General features: G+C 46.2%; 1 protein-coding gene across 2 annotated transcripts in view; it reads right to left on the bottom strand.

The window, feature by feature from the left end:
• The window catches only part of Lmpt (four and a half LIM domains protein limpet), a 412,264-nt gene that overhangs the window by 162,809 nt on the left and 226,352 nt on the right, over window positions 1-23,103 (bottom strand). For both annotated transcript variants that reach the window (XM_065436843.2, XM_065436842.2), the window contains exons 3-4: window positions 11,019-11,196; window positions 8,467-8,700 (exon numbers count right to left, since the gene is read on the bottom strand). In XM_065436843.2, the coding sequence (XP_065292915.2) occupies window positions 8,467-8,700; window positions 11,019-11,196 (412 nt within the window). The remainder of the gene's footprint in view (window positions 1-8,466; window positions 8,701-11,018; window positions 11,197-23,103) is intronic.

The raw sequence follows: 23,103 nt of genomic DNA, 5'->3' as shown, positions 1-23,103 counted from the left end.
GAATCGATGTTATGCGAAGCAGTGTGGTAGTAGCCTACTAAGTTAATGAAACGACAATGAGCGTATCAAGACGCAATCGGCTCTTTGATGACGCACATGACACGCGTGTCATGACAGTCATGACGTATCATTTATTTTCGCCATACACTTTTCTCATGCTATGCCTATTTTGCTACATACCAGAACGTAGGCAGCTGTTTCATGACCTACATGACCCGCATGTCATCATATTCATGTCATGACCCATCATTTATGTTCGTCATACACGCTTGTCATACTATCGCAATTTTGATGTATACCAAGTTGATGAAACGAGCATGAGAGTTCCAAGACATAGGCGGCTTGTTAGATAGATATTGTAAGTGGCAAATGTTCGCCAATAAATGCTTCGCATTTCAAAGTTGAACGCGTGGTTCTTTCGTGGCTTTTTGTCGCTACATGTACCTTGGTTATTTGCTTTTCTTTTGTGCTTTTTTTTAGCTTCGCTTGCGCTGTGTGATGCGGTGGCTGGCCAGCGCACGTGAGGTAGGTGCGCTAGCTTTATCTGATCGGTGGCTGCGTATGGCGAGGCTGAGTATACGGTCGCGAGCCCCCTCGCTTGAAAGCGATCCGCGATGGGTACAGAGTCTCGGTGCACCGAGCGCTATCGTGTGCGCTGAGTTCTCACCACTTAGTTCGCCTTGGAGCGCAAGGCAACACGAAGTTCAATTCGCTCGCCGCTGCTGCCGCGCCTCCTCACTCCAACGTTTTGACAGCGAATGCGTCCTGTCATTGAGGGAGATGTGTTCATGTTTGCCTGTGCGCGCGTGGCACCACGCATGTTAATTTAGGTAGAAAGCGAAAGCTTATACGGCTGATAAAACTACTATCCTTACTTCGCATGGATGTCTAATAATTTCACGCTGCAATCGACGCTTCACGTTTCGGCAGAAACTTCCAGATAATTTCTTGCATAAATATCGCGTGTCCCTAAAAATCGCGACACTTTTCTATTGCGAAATTCGTGTAATGCAAGGGCGCGTGGAAGTAAAGGCTCCTACAGTATATGCTCACACCGGTTCTTCTTGTCTCGTATTTACTCGTCTTCTGTTTGCGCTGCTCGATTCAACATAGCCGTACATCAGCGGTGTTTCCAATCACCTAGCATACTTGTACATGTGGTGCACGTCATACGAAGCCTGAGCCTATACAGGAAACGCGGCGAAAAGAATTTTACGATTGGTACTTCGAACACACCGTATGCGCACTGGCTACAACGTGGTTCAACGCCCGCGTAAAATGTCGCCCACGCAGTGTCATTATAGGCGTCGGCCGCTCGTTCGCGGTTTTGCTTGCTTACGAAGACCGCCTCCAAAACGCATGAGATATCTCCGAAGGTTGACGGCCACCCAGCAACGAATGCTGCGCTCACGTGGTGCGGAGCAACGCAAACACAATTTGGCAAACTTGCATAGGATGGCAAGAAGGCACAGCTTGTCCTATTTCAGAACGTTTGCTTTGGGGCCCCGCCCTTCCATCCGCGTTGCTTTTTCCGTTGTTTAAAGCACGTACATAACCTCGTACGCACATCACCGTGGTACGGCCAGTATTTGCAGTCTCGCTTTCCCAGTAACCTATCCCCAAAAACTTTACAATAGAAAAATTACCAGAAGACACTCTGGCGCCGGGGCGTAGCCAGGAGATGAAGGCGGGGAGCCACAATGGGCCCTCCCCCTCCCCCCCCCCCCCCCCCCCTGAGCACCTCTTCCCAGAAATTTCTGTGAGCAGGTATAACTGGCCAGAAAACGACGTCGACAACACTCAGCTGGCCCGCACACCCCCCAACCCCCTCTCATAAAGAGCATGCCCCCCTTCCCCACCTTCCCCCCCCCCCCCACCAAGAATCCTGGCTACACCATTTGCTCTGGCGCTAGCGTTTGCTACAGTTGACGCTCATGATAAAAAAATGTCTAAAGTTCCATTTTCCCCACAGTATAAAATATTACATCGACAGAAGTTAAGGTATGTAAACTTGGCCTTCACTGTTCGTCGGTCCATTCCGTTATGCTGACGACGACCCTTGTCGTCATCGACGTTATAATCACGACATTAGGCCACCCCGTCATCCCAAAGCTTCGCGAACACTATCGGGCGAAACAGAAAACTTGTGGACAACCACCACCATTGCGATTCGAACGCAGAACAAGTTATAACTCAGGGTCAGCTTCGATTTCTCTGTTCAATACACGCAAAAGGCAGAAGCGTTTTTATGAGGCAACCGACCGACCGATTTGAATTACATTTGTTGCATTCGAGAGAAAAGGTTAAATATTCATGACTCTTGCAAGCAGAAATATTAGTTAAAACCTGGAATACTTTAGAAGAATTGTCCAAAATTGGCAACTTTGAAAAAAACATACCTACGAAGTTTACAAATCTGTAACTTTGCATCAAGAAGCAGCTATCGCAGATATGCAAACTACATTAATTAGAGCACCTCAAGTGGACAAATTTTACATTGATATGGTTCAGGTGAAATTGATGCGATGTTTACGAGCGTTTTGCAACAGTCTTAATCACAAATTAGTAGAATATTCTAGCGCGATGTGTAATACATCAATTACTTCAACTTTAAATGTATTATTAAATGCCATTTACAGAATTGCGGTGCCTTTTTTTATTTCCGAATTACAGAGTTGTAAATTTAATGCTTGAGCTTTTGCTTCAACATAGCGATTTTCAACAATAATTTCTTTTTAATTGACGGCCTAATTAAAGAATAAGTCGCTTCTACGGCCACTACGTTATAACCTTCTCTTGTAATACAACATTCATCAAATTCGGTTGCTAATATGGTTCCCGAGAAAAACGATCTTCAGTTGAGTTGAGTGGTTGTAGGCTACTGGTGGGATTAGCCTTGCAGTTGCTGCCGGCAATTGCTCCACCATAGCGACACTTAAAATACATAAATCATATAAATCAGACACAGACCTCACAACTACACATAGTCACTCCTAAGGACACCTAGTGGAGGCCAAATCCGTGTCCTACAGGTAACCTAAAAGAAGGCGAGAAAACCTCCTTCCTATCTAACTGGTTTCCGCGCGGGAGAACAATGTCCTGAAGAGAACTGTGGGAAATTCCTGTCTTCTTGAGGGACCCGAATAACACACTCCTTTCCGCGTTATACAGAGTACAGCACATAAGGTAATGTTCTATGTCACCGCACAAACCACACGTTGAACATAATGGAGACAACGGCACGCCAGTCTTATACATCCACGCAGGGGTACGAGCAGAGCCCGTGCGAATGCGGAGCAGTAAAGTGGCTTGGTTTCTCTCCGTTTCCGTGTATGTAGATAGGAGCTCCTGAGTTAACGTTTCCTTTTTACGGCGTAAGCCGACCGTAATTCCTAGCCGCAAATAGGCTGGGCATGATCCCTCGTAATAGCGAGGGCCTGATTACGTCGTAGCATCTCCAATCAGGTTTCCCCCTCCCCTCTTTTTTGTTTGGTGTCCAGAATTTCTATGAATCAGCGTGAACAAGACGGCGGCGTTGGGTTGGCAAGTTGGAGTCGCGTGGTGCGCGCGAAGATCAAAACTTTGCTCAGGCTGCCGGGGTAAGCATCATGTGGTCCTTCCATACCGGCTGTAACGCGGCGTTAAATTATTATTATTATTATTATTATTATTATTATTATTATTATTATTATTATTATTATTATTATTATTATTATTATTATTATTATTATTATATGTGGAAACATGCAAGCACACAAAAGCAACATGGAGAAAGCAAGCTGACAATTGCCACCGAGAGGGGCACAACGCCTGCCTACTCTTTCGGGAGGAGGGAACGAAAAGAAGAGAAGAGAAGGTAGGAAACAATGAAATAGGAAAGAAAATACGAAATAAACAAATGACAGAGACACAGACAAAAGACAGTAGGAACGCGGAAAAAAATGTCTGTAAACGGGAGGCCAAATCAGTTTCCTGCATAAGAGTTAGCAAGGCTCTATGGGCGTGGTCGCGTTGAGCAGCATTCCCTCTCGGAAACAGGCAATACGTCGAGGGTCCTACACTTGAGTGCAATCAGTCCATATTCCTTAATGAGCAGTGCACGTTGTGTGATGAATGCAAAGAGCCCTGTAGTAAACGTGATGGCATTAGTGCCAGGCTAGTCAGCTGTTTATAGAAAGTAGAAATCCAAAAAAGGAAGGTACAAGGCCAGGAACAGGTGGAGCAGCCTCTCAGATGTCAGTGCAATGTATGCGTATGCCATGTTGCGGATACTACAGGTGATTGTGCACTGTTTCTACAATGAATCTTAAAATAATTTAAGAGCAAGTTACTGCTTTCCATAGAGGTCGAGTAGTGAGTTGTAGTTTTTTTTTTCACTTTGCTGGTGTGAAACTGCGGTTCATATGTCTTAACGCTCAAAACAAAGAATGCGACTGCAAAGCCCTTTTTCAAAAAAATCGACCAGTAGCTAAATTCAATACACCATACTGCTAGCGATTTCAGTTGTGTATGTAGGTATCTGAAGACCACGCAAAAAAAAAAAATGTCCCTGAAAGATGAGAATTAGCAGCGTTCTAATAGACTTGTCAGTGTATAAAGTCTAGATGATGTTGGCAACTTGCTAATGGGACACAAAATCAATTTTATGCACTTTCAGGGTGGCAGTCATGCATATGTATCACTGGATCTTGTTCCTCTGCGCAACAAAATGGCAAAGTCATACCTGTATCAGTCTCAGACAATAGCCAAGTTACATTTACCCTAGGATCCAAATTGAAACAGACAAAATTTGGGGAGACTTAACACTGTAAACTCCCAGATGACGTTAATCCGTAACAAATTGAAACTTGTGAGAAACGTAAAGAAAGTTTCTTTTGACACTTGCGCAGAGAACCTATATTTACAGGTGGGAAAATTTTAAAAGCAAGAGTAAAAAGAAGGAAGGAAGAAAGAGAAAAGCAGAAGGCAGGGAGGTTAACCAGAATAACGTCCGGTTGGTTACCCTACACCGGGGAAAGGAGAAAGGGGAAAACAAAGATGACAGGGAGATAGAAAGGAGGGAAGGAAAGAAGGAAGTTCATGGTTAGCTCGCTGATGCGTGTGGTCTCATAAAAATTACATTAATAGTCACAGACGTTCACACAAGCCCGTCGCCCTCAAGAAGCACAAAAGCGCTTTCACCGCTTTGTGGGCCGAGCGAAGGGGACGGTGTTCCAGCCGTACCTGCACAGAAAGCGGCCGATTGTCCAGTTTTTGGAGAATGTTAGCAAGTTCTTGTCTTTCTGGGGCATATCGTAGACACAGCTGGTGGTCGATATTTTCTTCGGTGCCCCAGACCTCACACGCTGCACTATCGGTCACTCCAATTAATGTAGAGCATGCTTTGTAAAGGCAACTCCTAACCAAAGGCGACAGAGAATCGTAGCTTCACGTCGAGGAAGTATGAGCGGCGGTCGGAGTTGCAGTGAGGGTTTTAATCGATGCAGTCGTGCAAGTCCTAAGTTTGGCGAGTTCCACTCGGTCAGCGAGAGACTGCGTGCCAGGTGTCGAAGCTGCCTTGCGGCGTCTGTCCACGAAAGCGGAATTGGAACGCTGTGCTCTTCTTGATGTGCGGTGCGAGCAGCGTTATCGGCAGAATCATTGCCACTGAGTCTACAATGACCAGGTGCCCATTGAAAAACAACCTCGTGACCTTTTTGTTGGACGTGATGGTGAAGTTTCACGATTTCGTATGTCAGCTGTTCGTGACATCCGCGCCGGAGAACTGAATGCGTGCATTGTAATGCCGGTTTTGAGTCAGAGAACAGAGCCCATTTTCTAGGTCTTTCAGTATCAATGGATTCCAGTGCACGACGCAGAGCCGTTAGCTCTGCCGCCGTTGAGGTCATGACATGCGATGTCTTGAACCGCAGTGTTATTCCTCGCGCTGGTGTAACCACCGCACCACCAGAACTGGACGACGAGGTTGATCCATCTGTATAGATGTGCACGTGGTTGCTGTACTTTTCATGCAAAAGAAGTAAGCTCAGTTGTTTTAGAGCAGGGGCCGGTAGCTCTGTCTGCTTCTGTAGTCCTGGAATCATTATATGTACTTGCGGACGGCTTAAACACCGCGGAGGAAACACTGGCTTGGCCGCAGCTGCGAACCCTGAAGTAAACGACGCACGATGTGCACTGACAGTAGCGCTAAATGTCGAGCAGGGCCTTTCAGCAGTGAGGCTCGACAGGTGGTGGGAAGGGGTCCCAGCATTATGTCTGAGATGCTTATACATTATCTCAACAGTAATGTGCGTCATGCTTGGGTAATCCTGCGCAATGGCAAGAGTTTCAGCCGTTGATGCACTGCGTGGTAAGCCAAGACATATCTTAAGGGATTGGGCTTGAATGCTCTGAATCGTACGCAGGTTAGTCTTGCAGGTGTTGGATATTGCAGGCAGGATGTACCCCAGGAATCCAACGAACAACAGCATCTATACACGCTATGCTACAGCTGTACAGTGAAATGAAAGATAGTGAAAGAGCAAGCGTCCTTAGGTATAAGGAAAAACAGAACGCCAAATAGCTACGGTGTCAGCTGGAGCTTTTTTATGAACTTGGAAAATGCGCAGCATGGTTTCTTTAGAAACCAGATTAAGGCTGCGAAAAGAAAACTTGAAACAACAATGAAAATGAGTACAAATAGGCTGTCATTTCAGCACGGATTCAGCGATTATGGTTGGTTGAGAGACACACTAAACGGCTACTGGGGGATGAAAAAAGTTATGATACCAAAAAACTAAGTGCGTAAAGTACTATACTGAAATGGAGAGACAACCGATTCTGATTTGACAAAGCGTGCTTTCGTCGAACGGTATCCAGACTTAGTGGAACAGTAGCGGCTGGGAGGGGAAGCCTTTGAGGTGATTTTTTTTTTTTTACTACTGATGTCAAGTACAGGAGAGAGTACTAAAGCTAGTGTTGAAGCGCCGATCAATTTCTGTGAAACAAAAAAGTTCGATTGAAGGGCTAGGCTCAGGAATATCTCCAGCTCCGGATAGGCTAGGTGCAAGCTGTTAAATGTGTACTAAGCCGGGCACTGCACTGTGTTATAAAGGAAGTGTGTGAACCGAAACAACTGGCCCATTACTTACAGAGCTGCTCAGGTTGTGGTAACAAAAGAGACCGAATATCCAGCTGAGTTGTTGTTGTTAGGGTGTCACCGACCGGTAAGCCTTACGAATGTCGACTATAATATCTTTATAAAAATTTTAGCCAGCAGGCTACAGAGCGTAACTAAAGCTCTGATTGGGCGGCATAAAAGGTGCCGTATCAAGGATCTCACCATTTGCACCGACGTACATGTGGCAAGAGGCATAGTAGAGTGCTAGGACGCTTTCAGAGGCCGAGTTGCAATGTTGCAGCTAGCCCTGGCGAAAGATTTTGAACAAATGGGACATAAAATTCTCATGGTGGTTTCACTATGTGAATATTGGAAACGTTATTCTAAATGAAGTAAAAATGGCATATTCGGAGTGTACAATGCGAATAATTAAAAAAGAACAGACAGAGTGTATTAGTGTAATTATCTGTAAGGCAGGGCGATCTATTATTATCGCCTTTGCTTTTTGATTGGTACCTCGAGCCATTCTGCTTAAATAATTGTGTCTAAAAAGGAAAGTATCCGTGGTTATGCTCTCAAGACGTCCTGAGGGAACCCGGTTGAAAACGAACCGTCGGACATTTATTTTTTAAGGGAGCCATGCGATAGCGGTTAGATATCAGGACAACAAAATGGAGTTAGCAGGCTAAAATGCTAATCGCATAAACATTCAGAACATCCAAAAGTTCTGCGGATCTTGCCATTATTTAACCCCACCTAGCCTGTCGCAATTTCGAGACACGCCGAATCGCGGCTCCTAAATCCGAACGGCACGCTTGGGCGAAAGAAACCTTGAATATGTAGTGTGTAGTCATTCGGCTAAACCTTGAGAGGCCAACGTCCCGGACACACCAAACAATGCTCTGCGCACGGAGTTACCAACAAAGGTGAACAATTTAAGAAATTCATGCGCCGCTGCATCCATCAAAGGACGAAAATTATAGTAATGTCGAACGCTTCATATGATGACATGAGATGCGAGATGGTCAGCTTGTCAATTCCTAGTTTGTACTGTGCAAGATTATGCGGATATAAATATTCTTTGGTGCTATAAAGCATCCATTTAAGTTTTAAATATTTAGATTTTAGGCGTCAAATGTTGCGAAACTAACATTGGATTTTTGAAGTATTCTGAGGTGTCATTCAAATGTTTCTTTTTCTCTTCAACCAAATAAAATTGAAGTTATCATAGGCTGAGGTACGGAGAGTGTGTTACAAAAGAGAGTGTGTTACAAAGTGTGTTATAAAAGTCTAAAAGTGTTGAGTTTTATAAATGTTACCTCCCATTTACACTGTACGATATAGTCGCGCCCAGTTGTGATCCGTACCAGCGTCTTGTCGAGGGCCTCCCTGACGTAACCGATGTCGAGGGCGATCTCGTTGCGAGCGTTGACGAAGTCCTCGAAAGCCCGATGGCACTCACGCTCCAGGAACTTGCAGTAGGCCAGCGCCAGGTCCTGTTTTGGCAGCTGCACGATGAGCTGCCGGTCGCGGTACTTCTCCCCCGGGCTGCCCAGCCTCGGCACCTTGTGGTTCGGCAGCTGAGCAAAGTACTCCTCAATCTGCAAAGCGGAGAACACTCAAGTGGCACAAGTGCGTGAAGTAACCCTGGCACTGAGGTGTTTATGACATCCCTGTTTGCGTGGGCAAATCAGCGAAGGTGCCACGCGGTAGCCCTCTGAGGCTTTATACACTTCGCCGGCACAAGGTTATAGCTACAGTCATTCCCTGAAAGTAGGCTACGCTCGTGCAAATGGCCCCAAGTTCTAACCCGATCAGCATTCTTTGGGCACCTCAGTCAGTTTGCATTAGGTGTGTAACCTATTTCACATGCCCAGGGACCAAAGTTGGCTACTAACTTGGGACACTAGATATGTTGTTGGCTGCTATGCTGCCGAGCTGACATGGTACCCTCAGCATTTCCCCGATTGGACAAGATGCTGCCTGGCCTAGTAGACCAGGGTGCAGCCCTTGGCAACATTAAATAAACATCAAAATGACAATGCCAGTCGCCAAGTGACTGTTGGCATTAAGCACTTCCAGCTTGTGATGTCTATTATGTTGATTCCACTGTATGCACTCTTCTATACGTTTTTCAATTTGTGCGTTGTAGAAATCCGGTAGTGAACATGAAAAAAAAGTTGTGGCCTAATGGTTAGAGCATCGGGCTGCTGTGCTGAAAGTAAAATGTTCAATCCCACCGTCGCCAACGCATTTCTTTTTAATGACGCGGTCGAAAACGAGGCGGGACAGGAACCTACCTAAAGATTACTGCAAGGTGTCTGGAATTAGGCATAGAATGATAGGCATTAACAGAGACGTCCCAAAGCATCACTGTGGTTATGAGAGACGCGGCAGTGGAGGACACCAGATACTGTACTGTACCATACTGATAATGTTAATTGGGAAAAAAAGTTGCAGACAGCACGAATGAAGAAAGATCAAACATGCAAGCGAGAGAAATGGTTCAACATGAAGTCACAAAACAAGAAGGCCCGACTTCAGGCATTGTCGCTTGACCCTTAGGTGCCTTTCTGCCTGTTCCCGTTCAAGGACGAAACTGTTCAACGTGCTGCTCATGTGCCGCTCGTTAGTGCTGCATTGCGCGGATGACACCGGCTTGCACGAAGCAACTACAGTTAGAAGCCTTTCTGCGGACGATTTCCCGTACAAATTACGAATAGTGAGATAAAATGAACAGGCAGCGCGATATTCGGTATTCCCTTTAAAGTGCATGTTACCGCTCGTTCCCTCTCGCTCTTTCTTTGCGTGGTACGTGTACTTGCTAATGGAAAGTATTGACAGAGCTTTTCTTCCGTCGGTCGCCGTGGTCGTCGTCCGGGTAGCTTCCGCGTCCTAACGAATATCTGCGCCATGCACGCCAAACCGATCGTGCGCAAGTGTTCGATTATGACGTCATGCATTCTCTCCCTCACTCTCTCTCGTACACACACATGTAGCGCCTAGTTCAGCGCCGGGCGTGTTTGCGCGTGTTTGTGAGGGAGTTCTCTCCATCACTTAGCGCTGATATGTCGTTCTCAAGATGAGGTTAGCCGTTCTACTACACATACACTGGGTGCTCAGAGGGCATGCAATAGTATTTTTCGAAGCAAGCACGAAGAGCGAAATAAGTTGAATCGCGTGAACGTCGTCATGTTTGGCTAAACGTCGACGCACCGCCGCTGCGAGAGAACGGGAACAACAACGGGGGTTAAAAGCAAGATGAGAGCGGGAGCATGGTCTGGCCGCTGGCGAGCGTGCGCAAGGAACAAGCGAGACCAGAACGTGACGCCGCCAAAAACATGGCACAGAACTCGTCTCATTGAGAGCTCGTCTCATTGAGAAAACAGGCATCTACAAGAGAAACTAGACAGATAATACACGAGTGAAATACGGACGAAGCAATGATATTAAAACATTTAAATTAAAGTTCAAATACAAAACCATATCCGGAAAAATTAGAAAAAGCTTGTCTACCTTAATTCCTTGCCTTGCAGATTAGATTTGAACAAAAGAAAGTGTTATATAAGTAGCAGTCTAAATAGTATAGTAATTAAAAATTAGTAATTAGTTTGTGTGACTGTCCACAACTGAAAATTTGCTCCAACGTACGAAAACGTTACAATGGGACTCGGGTTAACTTTCCAGCGTTTAGGCCTATATCAGAATTGAGAGATACGAAACTCAGCGTAGAAAAAAAAATGATACTTGGGCATTGAAGGGTTAATCACATACGCTGGGCGACCGAATGTTTCGCGTTATCTCAAATTCCGACATACCGGAGAATCTTCGTACTAATCTTTTCTTTTCTTGTACGTCACTCAATTAATGAGACGTGAAGTGCACCCGCCCATGTGGGGCGCTGTTCGGCTACTCGTACCTTCGCACTAGACAGTCCCGGTGGCACCCAGGAGTATCCCTCCTGCAGCGTCTTCTCCTTGGAAGTATGCTGCGAAGGGTCGGACGCCTTGATACCGATGCGGTCGCGCACGTTGACGAACTCTTCGTGGTACACATCGTGCGATTCTCGGGGGCACTTGCAGTTGTTGCACACTTTCCTGCACAGCAAAGAAAGCGCAAACGCGCTTAGTGGTCACTCCTGAAGTCAGCGCAGCGACCACACTCGGCTGGAAGGTGACACGCAGCCAGCGCCCTTCGCTGACGCAGACGTGGTAACAACGTAAGAATAGAATCACACTTATACAATTTGGGGTACCACGTTTTACTATCGAATGTCGCATATTATTTAGCCCTGTAAATGGGCTACCATGGAACGATTGATTTATGAATTGCCCCATTATTTCGTTTGTACTGTTTAACAGCGGGAAATGTGGCACCTGGTATCACAGGCGCCGCTGTAAGAAAACTTAGGTCGACTTAGAAAGCGCAGGTCTTTATGCTGGGAATTTATTGCCGTGTGACTTTGAGGCACTGTTTAAATTGCTTCTGTCTGACGGTTCAGTCCTTCCTACGGAGCTACACGCACAAGATTCAAATGACACATCACTGCAACCTGTCACTCCACCGTCTCCCTCCCCCAACCCTTAAATACATTCATCAGTCAGGGCCCAGTGAAGGTGCGTCATATTCGAGCAGTGAGATTTACAAATCCAAGGATCAACCAGAAGGGACGCGGATAGAACTGTAGAGAGGAGAAGAAGAGGGGAAGAAGGAGTGGGAGAACAAGAGGCAGTTCCCATACAAAGGAGGAGGGGGGGGGGGGGGGGGGGGCAAGTGACGTGAGAAGGAAAGGAAGCCCACTACTATACGACAGTGGTGGCGGGGAAGCTGGATAAGCTTATGTTACAGGTGCGGTACAGTACATTGATGATATTTTTGAAAAATAAACCCATGCAAATATGTCGAGCGGACAAAGTCCGCAAAACATGCAGAAGTATAGCCGCATTAATTAAGGCCCACCGCAGGCTCCAGGCGACGCTGCGGAAGCGGTCGACCGTCAAATCAACACATCTGTGCCCACTGCGTTAGCTTTGCGGCTATGGCATTGCTAGAGGACGCGGATTTGATCCCAAGCGCGGCAGCCGCATTTAGACGGGGTCGAAATAGAAAACGCACGTGCACTTAGATTTTGGGACACGTTGAAGAACATAACGGTGTCAAAATAATCAGGAGTCCGCCACTACGGTCTCCCTCATAATCCGATTGCGGTTTTCGCACGTACAGCCCCATAATCGAATTCAAGTTTAATACTTCTGCCACAATGCGATGTGCCATGTAAGGCAACGACTACGCTCAACCCTCTCAGAGGTTATGAAATATGGCGCACAACAACGCCTCACGCAAACACCTCTCCCTGTGTGTTCTGTGCACTACGCAGACAAACAGCAGTGGTGCCCGCAAGGTAACGTGTAACATCAACTCACCTCTCTCGTGTTAGGCTAAACGCTGAAGAAACTAAGCTTTAGCCGTCAGCATCACCGCCAATTATCGTCAATCAAAGCATACAGCACGGAATGCTTCGCTTACATCGATTGCCACAGTGCGTGATACCTGCATAATTTTTTCATGACTGCCTCTCCTTTGCGCGTTGGTGAAACGAAGCCGAAGATGTGTAGGGGCAAGCGCAGCCTAACTATGGACTTTAGTGAAATAGAGGGGATACGGAGCGTCATACAAAACCCTTCGTTTATTAATATGATCTATTTCGGTAGCAGATATATATCGAACGCCGTGCCGTGTCTCTGAAAATAAAAACGTAGTATAGCCAGAAAAGCTAAGCAGTGATAATCACAACTTGTGCAACACTGGTTCCACTCTGCCAAACTCGCAGCGCTCCATACAATATCAGCGGAAGGAGGGATGTCAGTTAATTATTAAAAACAACGTGCTTCTATCCAAGCTCCAGTTAAAACAACATGTATGCACTCGTATACAGAGGCTCAACTATTTATATTTCGCTATTTCGACGGTATGCAGCATGCAGACGTAGTTTCCACTTCGTATATAGACGCTCCGAATGAAATGCGCTAAAGAACACGTTGATCGTGTCACATGGGGCGATGCAATATTTGACGCAAACTTTCCGAGCATTACCACCAAGTCGATCCCGGCTGAGGCGGCCGCATTCCGATTGACGCGTACGCAAAAACACTCATGTACCGCTCTTTTTTGTGCAGGTTGAGAAACCCCATTTGCTCAAAATTATTACGGAGTGCTCCACTACGGCATCCCTCGTAACCCATAGTGCACTTTTCTAACGTTAAACCCCACAACGTCTTTTTTCAAGTACTTTGGTGCCAAGTCCGAGATATCTTCCTTAAGGCTCACCATCTGTTTCTTAAGTGGCGCTCGGTTCATACAGAACGTTGAAAACTTTAAGGTTTAGAAGCTTAAAAATACTTCAATTACTCAAGTGCGAGGACACCACAGGGTGTGCTTTCCAAATCCACCCCAAAAATACCCATGGGGGATAAAGTTGTCCTAGTAGTGCAGGCACGTTTTACGCACGCGAGAAAGCAGTTTTCTTTTTCAGGCTTTCTTCCTTTACCTTAACGTTCGAACTCCAATTTAAAGAGAACAGCCCATCCACGAGCACGGGTCGACATCGAGAGAGTGCCGTTTTTTATTCGCTTTTGTTACCTCTGGCTTTACGGACGGTTTTCATTGATTGATTGATTGATTGATTGATTGATTGATTGATTGATTGATTGATTGATTGATTGATTGATTGATTGATTGATTGATTGATTGATTGATTGAATTTTGGCGTAAGGGCAAGGGATGGTCAAAACGCGCCAAACACACGTATCATGTATTTGATGGTGTGGTGAATGACAAAGGGTATATGTGACATGTCTGTATAGTAGCTCGAAAAAATTCACTGTAAAGTGCGTAAAATATGTATGTATTAAAGATATGATAATGATACATAGGCTGTACTATGAGAAGTTAGATGAAAATAAAAGATAAGCTTCGAAGGGGCTATCTACTAAGATGTGTCACTGTCAGTAGCACAACTGCCTTATCAGGGCACTTTGAAAGTAAAGGCCTGGAGGCGTGCTTCACAAAGAAACGCTACCATGGCAACAGCGGCCTCTGGAGAGAGGTCGAGTTACAACTTTCTTCAGCTAATTTAATTCAAGATTGATTTTGTAATGAATACCAGTTCCTTACCAAAAAAAAAAGAACAAATTGCTGGATGTAGACGAATATGTTGTCTGTAAGCTAAAGGAAAGTGTTTTTTTCTTCTCATTCTTCTTTCTCGCGTCGGCTTCTAGGCAACCCCGTAAGACGTGGATGATGGTCAATCTGTCACTACGTTTACTTGGGAAGGGAGGTATTTCACAAGTGAGCAGCTGATTGTATGAGCCATACGTGCGTGATAGCTATTCTCAAGCAACTTAGGAGGACATCGGCTTCCCGTCATTTGGCTGTTGATGGCCAAATCCCTAGACTTGGTTTTATTAAACGAAGCTTATTAGACGTTTCAGCATCCCTTAGGCGTTTCCAATAGCTTCTTAGTTTTCTTTGCACGAATGGCTTCAAATCTATGGTTGCGACACCTATGAAAGCGCTGCGAGCTTTTGTTGCTATGGGCGTAGCGAGTTCATTACCCTCGATGCCTCTGTGGCCATAAACCTGGCATATTAGGATACGTTGTTCAGATGCATAAATAGTGCACAGAAGGAAATATAATTAAATAATTACAGTACTTTTACGCTTTTGTAGCGACATTAAAGCCTTGACTACGCTTATTGAGTCTGGAAATGCAATTGCCTATTCTCTAGTTTATGTTGCATGATGTGGTGCACATCTGACAATAGCGCATAAGCTTCAGCAGTGAAGATGCTTGTTAGTGGGTGCAGACCATCGTATTCCGAAAATGATGGACCGCTGGGCTGCGTAAGACACACCGGGATGTGACTTTGAAGTGTCGGTGTAAAATTTCGGGCATGTGTACTTGGCTTGGAGCTCAAGGAAGTGCATTCGAATGAGTGCCTCTGCAGCATGCTGTGTGACCTTGATAAACGTTGTGCCACATTCTATCAGCTGCCACTGCCACGGCGGTAGCAGCTTTGCTGGAGGCACTGAACCAGTTTGTAAAAGTTAAGCCCCTATTTCTTCACTGAGCTTCCTCACATGCAGTGAAAAGGGCTCCCTCAGCGGGGACCGATTATTAAACACTATGGCACAAAACAAATCGTTTACGGTTGTGTAACAAGGATGTTCAGGATTTCAATGTGCCTTCAGAAAATATCTGAAACTGGAATATCGCATCTCTAAACGGAGCGACCACTCGTTTGATTCTATGTAGGCGCTTTTTTACAGTACTTGTCCTGGAGGCATCAGTTGAGAGGCGGATGTCTAGATCATGAACTACATCTAAACGTTTTAATGTGCTTGACGTTGCAGAATGATAGATTACAGTACCATACTCAAGGCGAGAGCGAACGAGGCTCCTAGGCAGGTTCAGGAAGCGTTTCATTCCTATCACTAATCCATGTTGTGCGCGACAAAAACTTTAAACGGTCCATTGCTTTCAAACAGTTCGTCTTTGGGTACTTAATATCGGCCATAAACCTAAGCTTCGAGTCTGAAATGATTCCTAGGAATTATGTTCGTTGCTCACAGAGAGTTGATCTCCCTTGATCACAATACATGACACTGCTATTACACCTTTCCTTTTAGAAGAATACGCGAGTGCTTCTCTGGGGGTTTATATTAAAGTCATTTTCATCGGCCAACTCAGAAAATTCAATCATTGCAAGCTGTACTTGTCCTTGGTAGACGGCATTATTGCAAGAGTTAAAGCCTATCTGCACTTCTACAGTACAAAACATTGTGCGTCGAATGACTGTATATAGGCAGGGAAGTCATTTTTACAAGAAAGAGTGCGTAACTAAGCACGGCCCCCTTGCAGCACGCCAGTATCTTGGGTGAATGGTCCAGACAAGGCCCACTGCCCCCTCTTGCATGAAACGTACGGTTAACCCATGGCAGAAAAATATCGGAGAATTCCGAAGCGGTCGTGTCATACGCTTTGTATCAATCGAGAAATACTAAGAGAAAAAAATCTGTCTATGTACGAAGGCATCACTAATGTATGCCTCAATGCGGACAAGATGGTCTGTTGTTACCTCCCTTCTAGGAAACCAGATTGAAGGTAGCCTAGTATTTTCTAATTTTCCAGGTGACATATTAAGCGCCGGTTTACTATTTTTCGTACAGTTCGCACAGAAAGCCTGTTAGCGCTATTGGCCTGTAGCTGCTTGCTAAGGACGGGTCTTCGCCTTGTTTAAGTATTGTTTAAGTATGTGACAAGATTACTCTTACGTGTATTGCATCTACAGTGCGCATCCGCATATCGGACAACGTGTATATAGTATCTCATTGTACCATAACATAATCACCCACTACCTACCTTTCCCTGTATTTCCCACTTCCCCTTTTCCCAGTGAAGAGTAGCAGGCTACAGACACGCTCTCCAGGCCGACCTCTCCTCCTTTCTCTTCATTAAAATCTCCTTCTCTTCCCGGATGTCCATAGCATTTTTTCACGTGGAAGTAATGAACCAAGCCGTCCACGTGGAAATCAAAAAAAGAATGTTTTCATTGTTTCAGAGTCTAGGGACTTAATCATTTGGTAATTACGATGATAATGATGATGATGACTTATGAGCATTACCTTTGAATCGGAACAGTGATAAACCAACACCTAGACTGCTTGAGTTAATCAGGTATCCTATACATGCTTTTTATTCTAGCACTTTGTATACGTCTTAATCAGTTTTCTCTTCCTCAAAACTTCTATATCTACCTTGTACCGCTACCTATGCCTGTAACGAATTCGGTCGTGTCAATCTCCTCCCTGATTTTTTTTCCCACCAATACTCTTAATGTCTCCTGCTTATCTTGGCTGCTGACCGACTGATACTTCCATCCACTTTAAATGCAAGCGCTTCTGGAAGGTGCATCCGTTCCCTACGGGCCTTGCTGGGTTAAACCCTTCGCATTCCATTACGATGTGCTGAATGGTCTCCGGATTTTCCAACAGCATACACATGGCTCATCTTGTTGCAAACATTTGCTCTGGTGTGCTTTTGTCTTTAGGCGACCAGCTCGAGCCTCAAATAGCCTTTGTATTATCGCACAGATTGTCCCTTCTAACTTCCTTCCTGTCATTCTTCAAATCTTCATGATCTTTCTTTTTTCGATTATTTCCATTAAACTTACTGTCTCTGTTTCTCTAACTATTTTTTGATGACTCCTGGTTGTCTATTTACACTTTCAACTACCGTGCACTTAGGTGCCAACTTTCTTGACTCCTTCCTCCATTCTGTGTCCACGCTTTTAAGGTACATACATGTATGCACTTTAGCCGCCCAATTATTTTTGCCCGTGTTCCTGAGTCTATCTTCAAAACTAATTGTTATCTGCGCTTCTATGACTTCAAACAAGGCCCAACCGATGCCGCGCTGCACTGTCTTATTTGTGGTTTTACCGTGGGCTTCCAAGACAACCGACCTACCCATCTTACTTAACTTCCAACCGCGACAAGATATCCGATTTTAAGCACAGAATGGCATTTGCAAACGTTAGCGCTAACTCCATTACTCCTCTCTAGATTCAGCTGACTACCTCATAGTTATTGTAGACACAAAGTACTCTGCGTTTCATTATTGATGCGTTCCGCGTTCCCTTTATTTTCAGATTATCTTGATGGGTGCTTGAGTAAGCCTTTTCCTAGTTTTTTTTTTATGGTAATCATATTGCTTGACTATGGGTACCACTTGGTGCTTAATTGATGTCACATAATTACTTACCTCTTCGTTAAAGATCATAATTCCTGATTTCTCTCTGCTAAACGTAAGGCCTAAATTTTTCGCTGCGTCTCCACACATATTCTCAAGTCTCTGGAACTCTCTTGCACTATAAGCTAAGGCATGGCACTATATCGATCGCATGCATCAGCCCAGGGACCTTCCGTTGCATCCTTTGCTCATTACCAATGTAAGATATATATAACCCTAATATACTGCCTTCCAGTCATCTATGACCTTAACATATCGTACATGATACAATCGCCACCTGGCTCCAACTTGTTGCAACAAATGAGAGAAGCCCGACGCTCAGTTAGATTAAATGGATGGTTTCTCGAGGCTAAAGATACCGGGGCCGCTTGCTGTTTCAGCTGCCAACTTTTCCACCGTTGGAAGCCAACAAAGTAAATCAACACACCTGACCCGTGGAGTGTTCCCCAATCAGGACGTCCTGGTACATTCTTCAGAACGACTTCTGCGTTAGCAGCGAAGCTTTCTATCCAAAGAAACGATACGAATTTCCTGGCACGTTCTTGCCAACATTAATTTTGGGGCCAGTTTCGGCCTTCGTTTCGGTGCAGACGGCATATTTAAGACGTGCGAGATCGAGATTGCAGACGACGATTTCACCACGTTCAAAGGTGGAACTGCTTCACGCAATAAAGTCCGCGCGCGAGTAATGGCCCAGGTGCCAGAACGCGTGCCGGCGCAGCTGGCCCCCCGTTGGCACAATCGCCCGCGCGTAATTATGCTCGGCTTTAACGGACGAGATTAACGAATTTCAGAGAAGCTCCGCGAAGCGCTCTTCTTGGTCAAGGCCGTCGCTCTTGCGCAAGTGATGGCGCGCAGTGTCCTTCTGTCTGCCGCTTCGCATCTCTGTAGGATGTGCGCCACCGCATGCTACTTGAGCCGCGCGTGCCGTGCATTTAAAGCGCAATGCGGCTGTGCGAGCCAAAAGAGTATTACAAGGAAACCGAGCTCCGAGCCCAGTGCACTGCGAGATCGGTGCAAGCCTGCCTCTTTCCGGTGTTCTTGCGGTTGTTGTTTAGGTAACAGTATTGGATTTTCCAATTAACTAGCATTTAGAGAACATTTAGATTATATGAAAATCTCCTACGTTGTCTAGCGAAAGAAAAAAAAGGTCATGAGCAGTTTTGCCCGAGAAAGCAAAGCACTGCTATGCATAGGTGATTCAACAAGAACTAGAGCAAGGTGTCGCAGTGCAGATTAAAACTGGAGTCGGCCTTGGTGCGTCTGGTTTTTACTGGCCGCCGCGAGGGCCTCCAGGACGCCAGTCAGGCTAGGTTCTTTCTTTTTCTGTTTTGTTTTCTAATTTTCTATCATTTTAAACAGCGAGGGTCGCTGCAGATACGTTCTTTCTCACGCCACATGCCTATCCATGCAGGTAGAGTGCTGTTAACAACAGACATACAGGCACTATAGCGTGCCGCAGTACACCATACCGGATCTAATAAAGGAAACGAAACACAAACCAGCTATTCAAATATTCAGTAGCATAGTTTCATTGTCTCGCGAGAATAAGGACATCGGACTGTTTCCCACACCCCTCTTTCTTTTTTCGTTTATTTTTATTTTATTTTCATTTTATATTTCTCTCACCTCCGAAAGCCTCTGCACTACTACGAAGCGCTGACTACGGTGTTACAATTTTAATTTCAGACCACACAGCCCTAGACCTCGAAACCCCGTTTCCGTTCACCATCGCCTCACCGCGCTTGTTCGGACGCCATCCAGGGCTCCAAGTCGAACCCTCTCATGTCGCGAAGCCCCCCTCTTCCACCGCCACCCCCCCTTGTCGCTTCCCGGGAGGCCGCGCACTCGCTGTAACTGACCTCGTAAAACGCTGGCCGTAGTTTCATCCAGCGACCCCGTTCGTTCGCGAGATTATCGCCGTGAACGGGATTACATTTGCCGCATCGGAGACATCCGCCAAGCGCGTCGTTCCTCGCACGAATGATCGGAACCAGTATACGAAGAAACATGGACTGGGCTCCGAAATCGCGGCCCGAGGACACAGCGACGCTGTCTGGCGGGTCTGTCGATCGTATAACACGTTCGCGATTTGTGCCCAGGGTCACTGTTAGCCAACAGCGTGGCTGCGAATGCGAGCACAAAGACGCACATCCTTTTAGAATAGCCTCAGCATGAGGCGCCATGTCATTGGCAGAAACCGCCGCTAATGGCCTGAGATCGGAAACAATTCAGACGGTCTCCAAGCGACGGCGAAAATTATATTGGTTCTGTGGAGCTACGTGGCGCTTGCATATTTTTAAAGCTTGGTACATGATTGTTGGGACACCCTGTATATACAAAACGCATGTGTACGTTGGCCATTTATGTACACTATGCTATATGTGTATGTCATATGACCTGTACGTTTTACGTTTCTGTTGCAGATACAAAGGGACTGGTGCGGGACAGCGCCCTATGTGAAAAAAATTCACAGCCATTCCACTCTGTGAAGCTGGATGACCCGCGGAGCTGCATATAACTATAAAGAAACGAAAATTAAAAGATATATATAATACAAATATGCACGTCGTTGTGTTTATTTGTATTTGCATTTATCTCGTGGACACAGTAATTATGGCTTTATAGTCCCTATGATAGACGACCATGGGCTCTGTGACGACACTGCCGATGTTCTCAGCGAACGTTGTCTCTACGCGCGACCGATGGCCCGTCGCGGATACATTGGTGGTGGTGTAACATTGAAGGCCGAACCTTTCCAAGCGAAGCGCCAAGAACCACTTTCAGTCGGGACGAGACACATCGACGTTAAAGACACCCGCAATGACGAGGGGATTGGGGTACAACACCCGGAGGATACACCCAAATGTGTCGATCATAGAGTCTTCAAGGTCCCTCTTTGACGTTCCTGCATGAACCTCTACGGTGGCGTCAACGATTCGGTCTCCAGTCTGTACGGCGCTCGCGTCGTCAAGGCACAGGGCGCAGCGGCCGCGCTGCCGTTGTTTGCCTAGATCGCAACACATCAAACCATCATCCATCACAGGTTTTGACACATCTGGCCTCAAACGCAGCTGGGCCACATACACCGATACGATTTGGCTTTATGCTTAAACTATTTCAGCTCTATGGACGCCGACATCGTTTTGGCCTATGCATATCACGAAACGCCGGAAACTATAGCTGAAGACACCTTCGGCTAGTTCAAACTCCATAAAAAAAGGGCGTAGCCGGCGCCCTATTTCTGCGCCAACGTATCGTTTTTACCATATCAACAAAAAATGAGTGTGCCACGGAATGGCCATTTCACGCAGGCGCAGCTCCAAACCAGGAACTTCGTATAGACGACTTCAACTCGGCATACAAAGGCAGGGCTTTGCCAAATGCGGTAAAGCTGCTTCGGTCCTTTCTCTGACCATAAGGACTCAGCAATACGGTTTATACAGAAATACGACGTATGTGTCCTCGTCGCTGTGTCCGCACACTCAGCACCTTCATTGTAACATTGTTCTCTGAAATAGCCTGCTGAACCTGCGGTAAATCGATGGCCGCAGAAAGAATAAGAAAAGACGCAGTTTCGACCGAAAGGCGAAGCATCAATTGCGATAGCAAATTAGTGGACAGAGAGAGAGAGAGACAAAAAGGAAGGAAAGACAGGGAGGTTAGGCTGTGTAAATACCGGCTCGCTACCCTGTGCTGAGGAAAGAGATAAAGGGAATAAAATGAGAAGGAAGAAAGAAAAAAAACCCAGAAAAATTCACACAGTAACGCGATGTTACGCGCAACGATAGTCAAAGGCGGTCGCACAATTCTCAAGTCCCTAAAAACTTCAGCAAAGCCCTTAAGGCCTTGAGTGCCGGAACCCGTCTGGACCACTGTCCTAGGGCTTTTTCTTCTGTGAAGGGGCGATTGTCTAGTTTTTTGAACGCGTTACCGAGCACTTTTCTTGGCATATTGTAACGTGGACAGTCACAGAGGAGGTGCGCGATCGTCTCTTCGCAGCCGCAGATGTCGCAAGCAGGGCTGTCGGCCATCCCAATGCGGAAGAAATAGGAGTTCGTGAATGCCACGCCGAGCCATAGGCGGCACGGAAGTGTCGCTTCCGCTCGTGGCAACCCTGGTGGAAGACGGAGTTGCGATTTTGGATCCAATCTGTGAAGACGTGCGTTCGTGAATTCACTGGTGTGCCACAGAGTTAGCATAAGCTCCCGTGCGAGGGAGCAAAGACTTGCGGCTGCATCTCTTCTTGACAGCGGTATGGGTATAATTTGGACACCATCGTGGGCCGACCGGGCAGCGTCATCCGCCCGATAATTTCCGGAAATTCCGCAGTGACCCGCTATCCACTGATAGATAATGTTGTGTCCCTTGTCGATTGCGTGATGGTGGAGTAGTCGGATGTCTGCGACTAATTGCACATTTGGTCCGTGGTTGAAAGGGGACAGCAGACACAGGAGAGCTGCCTTTGAATCACGAAAGATGGACCATGAATGTGGTGATTTGGGACCAATAAACTCCAGAGCAGCACGGATAGCTGCGAGTTCAGCAGCCATCGATGATGCAATGTGAGACGTCTTGAATTTGATAGTGACAGATTGAGCGGGAAGTACCACTGCTACACCTGAACTTTTAGAGGAGACAGAACCGTCCGTGTAAACGTGGATGCGCTCGTTACGTTTGTCATGTAGGAATGAAAGAACGGTTTGTTTGAGGGCGAAAGATGACATCTCCGTTTTCTTTTTTATGCCGGGAATAACAAGAAGTGCCTGGAGTGGATGCAGCCACCACAGCGGTAGAGATGGTCGTGCTGCAGGTGTGAAGTTTGACGGTAGACTTCCGTGGTTGGCGGCAAAGATTCTGCTGAACGCTGAACGAGGTCGAGCGGCAGGAAGGGAGCCGAGATGATGCGATGAAAGTCGGGCGAAGTACATGATGTGCATCCTTAAAGAGTCGACATCAATATAAGTATTGATAGGATGGTTATGCGCGATGGCTATTGTTGCTGCCGTTGATGAACACCTGGGAAGGCCAAGGCAAATTCGCAGAGCTTGAGCTTGTACAGACTGGAGGGCCCAGAGGTTGGTTTTACCAGTCCCACCTAGTACAGGTAAGCTGTAGCGTAGGAGACCCAGGAACAGTGTGTTACAGAGTTGGAGCATTGCACTCACAGACGCACCCCATGACTTTCCCGCAA

Source organism: Dermacentor albipictus, chromosome 5 (genome assembly GCF_038994185.2).
Source record: "Dermacentor albipictus isolate Rhodes 1998 colony chromosome 5, USDA_Dalb.pri_finalv2, whole genome shotgun sequence".
In the NCBI taxonomy this organism is placed as follows: Eukaryota; Metazoa; Arthropoda; class Arachnida; order Ixodida; family Ixodidae; genus Dermacentor; species Dermacentor albipictus.
This window is presented reverse-complemented; position numbering and strand designations above follow the sequence as displayed.